Source organism: Gopherus evgoodei, chromosome 10 (genome assembly GCF_007399415.2).
Source record: "Gopherus evgoodei ecotype Sinaloan lineage chromosome 10, rGopEvg1_v1.p, whole genome shotgun sequence".
Classification (NCBI taxonomy): Eukaryota; Metazoa; Chordata; order Testudines; family Testudinidae; genus Gopherus; species Gopherus evgoodei.
The window spans coordinates 956,513-965,236 of record NC_044331.1 but is presented as its reverse complement, the minus strand read 5'-3'; the positions used below and the strand labels follow the sequence as shown (position 1 = coordinate 965,236).

The 8,724-nt window shown below is 64.0% G+C and overlaps 1 protein-coding gene across 3 annotated transcripts in view; it reads right to left on the bottom strand.

The window, feature by feature from the left end:
- Window positions 1-366: 366 nt before the first annotated feature.
- The window catches only part of FURIN (furin, paired basic amino acid cleaving enzyme), a 28,498-nt gene continuing 20,140 nt past the window's right edge, over window positions 367-8,724 (bottom strand). For 2 of the 3 annotated variants that reach the window (XM_030577406.1, XM_030577409.1), the window contains exons 7-16: window positions 8,452-8,540; window positions 7,986-8,158; window positions 7,702-7,914; window positions 7,148-7,248; window positions 6,241-6,344; window positions 5,834-5,951; window positions 3,482-3,661; window positions 3,256-3,380; window positions 2,480-2,596; window positions 367-2,297 (exon numbers count right to left, since the gene is read on the bottom strand). In XM_030577406.1, coding sequence (XP_030433266.1) covers window positions 1,741-2,297; window positions 2,480-2,596; window positions 3,256-3,380; window positions 3,482-3,661; window positions 5,834-5,951; window positions 6,241-6,344; window positions 7,148-7,248; window positions 7,702-7,914; window positions 7,986-8,158; window positions 8,452-8,540 — 1,777 coding nt within the window. In that variant the 3' untranslated portion in view covers window positions 367-1,740. The remainder of the gene's footprint in view (window positions 2,298-2,479; window positions 2,597-3,255; window positions 3,381-3,481; window positions 3,662-5,833; window positions 5,952-6,240; window positions 6,345-7,147; window positions 7,249-7,701; window positions 7,915-7,985; window positions 8,159-8,451; window positions 8,541-8,724) is intronic. The other variant, XM_030577408.1, reaches the window with a different exon arrangement.

Below are 8,724 nucleotides of genomic sequence, written 5' to 3'. Positions count from 1 at the left end.
ATGACCCAGGCCCACACTCGCAGGGGGCTGCTACTCGCAGCAAGGCGCAGGGCCCAGCATCTGGCTCTCAAAGGCTAGGGCTCCCACTTCCTGTCTCCCTGCCCCACCGCTGTTCAGCCTGAGCAACAGGGCAGAGTGGGAAGGGGGGGGGGCATACCCAGGCAGCAGCAATTCCCAGAGTTGAGGGCAGCACCAAGAGGAGGCTGGAGCAGAGCTGGCTGGCCCTTGCATCTGCCGCAGGCCAAGGGGAAGTGGCAATGAGGGGGCGGGTGGGGGGAGAGAAGAGGCACAGCCTGCATGGGAAGGAGCAGGGGGCAGTCCACCCAGCCAGGCAGGGGCACAGAACATGCTCTGGGGGGGGGGGGCTGGTTTGCATAGTTCTGAACATTTAATAACTCTCAGTCTCTCTAGCGTTATATCCACAACCATTAAATTAAAAACCGGGTGCAGGAGGCAACACCTGCCTGATTAAATTACAAGAACAAATTACTGTGCACCAGAAAGTGATGACAGAAAACTGGGGGGGGGGGACCCTGCCCCCCGGCACTGCCTGAGCCTGCGCAGGGGCTGAAGCACAGACAAGGCCTGGGGGTGCAGATCTGGGCTTGGTGCTCAGGCCCCTTGCAGGGGGCACTTGATGCTGAAGCCCCTACTTACCTGGGCCAGGCCTCACCCACCATCATGAGCAAATGATGTGTGAACAGGGAGGGGACTGGGGGGCTCCAGCTGGGGAGCAAAACAGATTGTCACCACCAGGGGAGGGGCAAGGCACATTGGGGGGGGAGGGTGGGCAGATATTCCATGACTTGCTGCCTCTGCACTGGGCTGGAGACTGGACCAGGCTGCATGGCCCAAGGCCAGAGAGCGCTGCAGGGTTGAAGGGAGGGAAGAGCAGGCGGCCCATGGGCAGCGGACTGGGCACTTGGGGCAATGCCCTGGAAACTGCTCCAGCAGGCGAGGAGCAGTGAGGTTGCTGCCGCCTGCTGCCGCAGGGCTGGGGTCCCTGGGACCGGCCCCAGATGAGACTCTGCTCCTGGCCCTTCAACACCGCAGAGCCTCATACTCCCTCCTGGCCACCGGCGGAGCCCTGCCAGGGGGCTAGCCATTATTGCTGTAGAGAGAAGGAAACAGCTGCCACTCCTGGGGGGGCCTCAGAGCTGAGGGAGCCCTGCTGCTCCCCAGGAGGGAAGAGGGTCACCGAGAGCAGGACTTGCCCAGTGCTCTGGGCCCAAACTGGGGCCAGGCCTGGAGAGCCCAAGGCTGGAAGGAGACAGCACATCACTCCCTCGCCAGAGCCCCCACCATGGAGCTGCAGTGCCCAGCCTGAGGGCCAGCCCGAGCAGATAGGAGCCCCAGCCCTGAAAGAGACGCATCTGGCTGCCCCTGCCCCAGCACATTGGTGTGACGGGCACAGGCAGGGCTGGCAGACAAGATCCTCACCAGGCCCATGGGGCTGGTGGGGGTAGGGGGGGCCCCCATGCTAAAAACACTTTGGCGAGTTAGAAGAAACCGGAGACTGGGCCTGGTTCTGTGGGGGTGAGAGCCCAGGACGGTGCCAGGGGGCCCTCCCTAGAGCAGGGCAGACAGCCGCTGCCCTGGGCCAGGAGCAGAGGTGCCCACAGGATGGTGCCAGCAGCTGGTGAAGCCCTCGCCCGAGCAGGACGGGGCAGTGTCCAGGGCCCCTCAGCCTTCCCCACCCCAGGGGCTGTGCCAGGGCAGGGCAGGGAGGGGCCGGGGGGCTCAAAGGGCACTTTGGTCTCTGATGAAGGCAGTCCTCTCGCTGTGCGCCTCACAGTCCTCCCCCTCCGACTCGGAAGGCAGCTCCTCCTGCCACAGGTCGGCGGGGAGCCCCCGGTAGGAGATGAGGCCGCTGTCCAGGGAGTACACCTTGACGCCCCGCAGGCTGAAGCCCGAGCGCAGCTGCAGCACCAGGAAGACGGTGATGAAAATGAGCATGATGAAGACGCAGCTGAGGCTGGCCACCAGGATGGCCAGTTTGGAGGTGGGCGGTGCCTCGGGCTGGCCCAGGGCAGGTGATGCGCGGCTGCTCTGCGTCTGGTGAGAGCACGTCAGGTCCAAGCTGTTGTAGTGTGAGTGGGCTGGACAGCTGAGGCAGGCATTGGCCGTGGGCCCCATGCAGGTGGCGCAGGAGGCATGGCAGGGTACACACAGGTGAGGGGGGCTGGGCTCCACACTGTTCTCCAGGGCGTAGTGGGCACTTTGCAGGCTGGGCACGAAGCCGGGGGGGCAGTGCTTCAGGCAGCTCTTCTGGTGCAGGTAGAAGCCCTCCTCGCACACTGCAGGGACAGGGCTGGGTTAGTGCTCGGCCCGAGCTCTGCCAGCCCCCGACTGGCATACCTGCCCTACGGGCTGTGGCACCTCCAAGCCAGTCTGGGTGCTTCTGGGCACAGCTCTGCCCACCCTCCCCAGATCCCTGGGCCTGGCTGTCCAGCAGCAGGGATCCAGCCCCCTCACTCACCCACACAGGTCTGGCTGGAGGTGAGGGTTTTGCAGCCGCTGCTTTCGAGCTGGTTGGAGAGGCTAGGGGGCTCTGTCGCCGTCCCGTACAGAACCAGCGTGAACTTGGTCAGGGTGCCTGCAGGCCAAGGGAGAGGGTGAGCAGCGCCCAGGGACCTGCCACTCGGACTAACACTTGCTAACCCACCAGGCGTTAATCTCAGTGTCTGGTGCCCTCTGCTGGGCACAGGGCCCATCATACCCCCTGCCACTCCCATGGAAATCCAGGAGAGCAGGGGGCAGGCTGTGCCCACAGACTGCTGTGCCACTGCCCCACATGAGCCGAGTGGGGCCCCAGCAGCAGGGATGGGGGCTCTGCGCTGACCCCGCCCAAAGAGAGGACACTGCGCCATGGGGCCTCTGCATCGCAAGTTTCCTCCAAGTCCCTCAGAGGCAGACCCAGGTTCCTCCCCACCCCTCTCCCAGGTGCTTGGCCTCAGGCGCCCCTGCCCAGTCGTGGTGCTGCAGCCACCAGCACCCAGGAGCTACCACTGGAGCGCAGGCATTGTGGCCACGGGGCGACCATCTCTCTGCTCAGCACATGGCACCTAGTATACACGATGCCAGCCTGCCTGTTGCGACAGTGTGCCGGGCCAGGCAGGCTCCAGCAGGAGGGGGACGCCGGTGGGGGAGTGCAGTGGGCGCCACGGACAGCGGTAGGCAGGCGCCAGAGAGCAGGCTGGGTGGGCAGTTGGGGCCATAGCGAGCACCAGGGAGCCTGCAGTCCCTTGCACGCACCGTAGTTGTTGGCTTCGCTAGTGTTTTCAATCTCCAGCACCCAGTCACCGGAGGGGTCCTCGTCCCACGAGTGCGTGGTCATGAAGGCCCAGTCGTTGAAGCCGTCACCCGAGTAGTCGTGGGGCCTGGGGACGAGAGAGAGGTGAAGCCTGCCGCCTGAGACAGCCCGAGCAGCGCACAGGAGGGGGCCTGGGCAGCCCCCAGGCTGCGGCAGTCGAGGCCCTACCTGGGAGCCAGGAGGGTGGAGCGGGTGCCCATAGGGCTGGTGAGATGGATGGCCAGGTCGCCACGCCGGTTGTAGGAGAGCGTCAGCCTGGCCTGGACGTGCTCCAGCCTGCCGATGGAACTGGCCTTCCCCAGGCAGGCATCCACCTTCCTCCGGACCTCCAGGCGCTTCCCAATGTCTCTGCAGAGCACAGGAAGTGGAGTCAGCGTGCAGCCAGCAGTGGATGCAGCCCCCCACTGGGCCCCTCCACACCACCTGAGCCGAGGTCCCAGGGAAATACCAACCCTGCTGCCTTCTCAACTCACAAGCAAGAACCGTCCAGAGGCCCCGAAGGGAGAGCAGGCAAGCAGTGCCTGGCATGGCCCTCCGCTGCCAGGAATGCAGCAGCTAGGGAGGCCCCCCAGGGCCTTCTGGCAGGGAAGCAGCAGCTTTAGGTGCCAGCCACCCTGCTGCGTCCCTTCTCCACTGATCTACTCCTGCTGCTCCCTTTCCAGCTGCCTCTCCCAGCTCCCCCCAGGCAGAGCTTCCCAGCTGCAGTGGCAGCAACACAGGCACAGCTGTGCTGATAACAGAACCCAACCTGGGGTCCAGGAGCCAGGGGAAAGGGCAGGGCTGAGCAGCAGCTGACAATGAGCGTGTGTAACAGTCAGACCTGGCCTGACCCTGGGCGCTCAGTGACGGGGCCGGCTGGGAACGGGAGTGGCTGATGGTCCGACGGGCCCCCAGGTCAGAACACAGCCCCACATGACAGGACAAGAGTTGGCATGAGCTTGGGAGATGAAGCTGGCTCTGGGGAGGAGCTAAGGTATGTCTGCACTGCAATACACAGCCACTGCTGGCCTGGGTCAGCTGACTCGGGCTCTGGGACCTCCCCCCTTGCACAGTCCCAGAGCCCAGGCTCCAGCCCCAGCCAGAATGCCTGAGCAGAGCCCGCTCCAGGCACCAGGTTATCAAGCAGGTGCTTGGGGCGGTCACTCTGGAGCAGGGTGGCACTTTCAAGTATTCAGCAGCAATTTGGTGGAGGGTCCCTCACTCCCGCTCGGAGTGAAGGACATCCCACTGAATTGCCGCAGATCGCAATCACGGCTTTTTTTTTCTTTGGCACTGCTTGGGGCAGCAAAACCCCTGGAGCCGGCCCTGCCTGTGAGCTGACAAAGCCATGGGATTTTCTTTGTAGCATAGATGCTCCCTGAGAGGCCTGGCTCTGGGATGGACAAGATGGGACCTCCTGGGCTTTCCTGTGCCACAGCAGGCAGACAGCTCCCCCGGCTCAGCGCCAGCTCCCCCCACAACATGGACACCACATTCAAACCAGCCCAGTTCCTGGAAGGCAGAGGGCTGCTCAGTGAGTGTGTCCGCCCCTCCTAAATAGCTGCACTGTGCCAGCCATGAATGGCTCCTTTCTTCACCTGCAGTTGAGATGGCAGCATCTCCAGAGCTCGGCTCCTGCTCTCTGGCCTGGGCACTGCATCTCCTCCCTCCCCCAAAAGCTGCCAGGCCAGGCAGTGAGCACCTGGGTCCTAGAGAAGCCCAGAGCTATGGGGCAGCTGCGGGGCCCTGGGTGGCCATTGACTGAGTTCCACACCCAGCATGCCAGGAGGCTGTGCTCGGCCTGGGCACTGGACACATGGCACCTCTGTGCTCTGCAGTGGAGGGGTGCTGGTGCCAGCATGGGTGATGAGCACTGGCAGATCCCAGGGTACCAGTCCTGGGAAGCATGCAGGGAGGGACAAGTGGAGCTAGAGACAGACGCCCCCCAAGCTCTATGGGAAGCACTCAGTGCCCCACTCCCAGCCACATGGGCACAGCGCAAGCACAAGTGAAAGCAGCTTCTGTGCAAGCCCTGAAAAGGCCCTTGTCCAGCACTGGCTCACGCTGGCTGCTCCCAAACCACAGCACCCGAGGGAGCGGCGCTAGCAAGCCATGTGCAGGCAGCAGAGCCCAGCACCGCTCCACACGCAGGACGGGGACCAAGGTTCCCTCTGCACAGAGCAGCGGCACCAGCAGCGCTGGCCCAGCCACTCCCCAGGGACGGCAGATGGCCTGTAGCAGGCATGAGCCCCAGACTCAGGCCAGTCTCTGGAGCCCCAGTGCTCTTGCCGAGGCCTCTTTCCAGCTATTCCCGTCACCTCAGGGTGCCCAAAGCACTGACCGCAGCCTGCCAAGGGGGGGAACGCAGGCCTCTCTCCAGCTCTGCCCCACGTCAGCCACGCAGGGAGCAGAGCCTGGCTCCGAGCCCAGCGCTGCCCAGCCCAGCATGCCCGGGCTCTACCCAGGAGCTCTTAGACTGTCCGGCCATGCTGAGGGCTGGGCACAGTGCTGGAGACCCCCCCAGGACACACCAGCCCTCACTTTGGCTCAGTGAGGATGTCGATGATGCACTTCCTCTGGGGTCCCACCGTGGTCCAGTTCCTGGCCAGGGTCACCATGGCGCCCGCATCCAGCAGGCCATAGCCATAGGAGTGGCTGACTGCAAAGAGAGAGAGAGAGAGGGTGAGGCGCAGGGCCCTGGGCGGACAAGGAAAGGTCCCTGGGGCCAACCCCTCTGGGCACTGGGGGATGCCTGTCACATGTTCAGCAGCCAGCCCTGCCCAAAGCGGGCCACGTGCCCCACTGGCTGCGGCCCCACCTGCCCCACTCCCCAGGGGCTCCAAAGGCAGATTTGGGCACTTTGCTAGCACACGGGCGGGGCCTGTGGGGCAGCCCCAGCCGTCCCCAGATGATCACAGCTTGGGGGAGGGGGCTGGGCAGCACAGTACCTTTGCGGCCCACGCCATTGGTGGCCCAGTCGTTGGTGTTGAGATGCGCTGGCTTCGAGGTCCGCACCACCAGGTGCTGCATGTCCCGCCAGGTCAGGTTCTTACTGCAGAGACAGAGGTGGGCTTGGAGCATGCGTGGCCAAGGTCCTGCCAGGGCCTAACTGTGACCAAGTGGGACTGTTCTTAATGTTTCCTCTGAATACTGTGTGGCTGCCTCAGTTTCTAGCTGACACTCTGTCTCTTGGCAACTAATGACCGGGGCCCTTACCCCCTGCAAGGGGATGCTAAAGGTGTGGGAGAACAAAGAGGTTAACTGACCTCCTGGCCCGGGAAATGAACTCAGCAGAGAAGGACGGGCTGGAGGGGGTTTCAGTTTGGAGCTGGCTGGGGATGGGAAGTGAGGGCAGATGGGGTTGTCTGGCTCGCTGCCCCCCAGAATGGACCCAGCTGAGGGGTCCGGTTCTCTGTACCTACAAGCTCTGTTTTAGACCATATTTCTGTCATCTAATAACCCTCTGTTTTACTGGCTGGCTGAGAGTCACGTCTGACTGCGAAGTGGGGGTGCAGCACCCCCTGGCTTCCCCAGGACCCCGCCTGGGTGGGCTCGCTGTGGGAAGCGCACGGAGGGGCAGAGGAAGCTGAATGCTCCAAGGAGACACCCAGGAGGTGAAGCCATGTGAGCTTCTTGCCCTGGAGACAGTCTGCTCCAAGGGAGAGGAGGCTCCCCAAAGTCCTGACTGGCTTTGTGGGGAGCAATTCCAGAGCATCACCTGGGGACTCCGTGACACTAACTCCTCACCCCCAGGTGGTGCCCAGACTAAATGCCCTGGGAGCCTCAGATCAGGGTGCTCCCTGTTCATGGGGCCATGGGGAACCCAGGCCCCCCACGGCCCTCGCCTGGCCTTACTTCGCTTCCAAGGTAAGCGCGATGATGCCAGCTGCCAGGGGGGCCGAGGCAGAGGTCCCTGTGTGCGACTCTGTGCACTTCTGCCTCAGGTCGGTTGTCACCTGCAGGGAGAGGCAAGGCATGAGACCCCAGAGTCCTCCCGGCCCAGTCCCTGTGACCCAGGGTACTGCCACCACAGCCATAGCGCCGGAGGCGGGGGGGGGGGGGGGAGAGCAGCTCATTTCAAACTCTGCTTGGGGGATGGGTCCCTCCAAACTGAGCTGTAGGGTGGGGGGCAGCGTGGATCCCCCAGCGTTAGCAAGAGTGAACCTGGGAGCAGCTCCAGGGGCCATAGTGTCCAGAAGCCTGGTCCCTCAGACCCCCACAAGACCATTTCCGGAGACAGGGCTCAGACCCACCAAGGGGCTGCCCTCAGCTCTCACTGGAGGTGCAGCCAGCACAGACTGCTGCTCCCAGCATGCCCTGATCCCGGCGAGGCGCCCAGCCAGCCCACGGAGAGAGAGCATGAACGCACACGCTGCTCCCAGCCTGGCGTCCGCCTAGCCCGGACTCACAATCTGCTTCTCATTCTGGTTGCCGCTGCTGTAGGTGGTGGCGAGGGTGGAGGAGCAGGCCTCGCTGTACCAGGGCACGTTGCCGTACTGGGTGGTGCTGCTGATGGACAGTGTGTAGATGCTGTTGGTGTAGCCATCGCAGTTGCAGCTGTCATGTTCGCGGCCCCCGTTCCCAGAGGCCCAGACGAAGATGGAGCCCAGTCCCCCCCGGCCCTGTGGAAAGAGAGAGAGTGAGGCAGGCCCCAGCCATGGCAGCCCGCAGCCAGTCCGGCCCTTCTGCTCACCTGACTGACCCCTCGGAAGAACGCCTCCTCTGCCAGCCGGGCCGGCCCGTCCACTGTCTTGCCATCGTCCTCGGGGCCCCAGCTGGCACTGTAGATGTGGATGTGGTTGGGGTTTAAACCCAGGGAGCGGGCCTCCACGGCATCGGTCACTTCCCCGTCCAGCATGCGCACACCTAGGGCCACAGGAGACGTCACCAGCTTTTCCAGCAAAGGTTCCGGGGCTCCCCTGCAGCCCCCTGGCTCCCCAGTGTGGAAGCCCTGGGATGAGCCTGGACTCCCTGTGCCCTGCAAGCTCGTGTTTGCAGGCACAAGCCCCATGCAGGGTCTCCATCCCAGCCCGAGGTAGCGGGCTGAGAGGCAGGCAGGCAGGCAGGCCAGGGCCCCAGACTCTCACCCATCAGGCCTCAGGCCATGGGAAGCAGCAGGCAGAGGCTCTCCACCAGCCCTGGGCCCGGCACACACCCACCTCCGATCTTGGCGTTGTAAGCCACTCCCACGCCACAGATCCCGTTGTTTGCCACAGCAGCCACTTCACCAGCACAGCGGGTGCCATGTCTGCACCAGGGAACAGCAACACAGCACGGTCAGAAGCAAAGCCCAAGGAGCACAGGCTGGGTCCCTGCAGCCCTCGCGGCCGAGCTGCAGCCTCTGTTGCTGCTGCACACACCCTCTGGAGCCATGCCACTGTCCCATCGCCCAGCCAGGCTGCCTTGTTCAGCGCCCTGGGTTCAGGAACCCG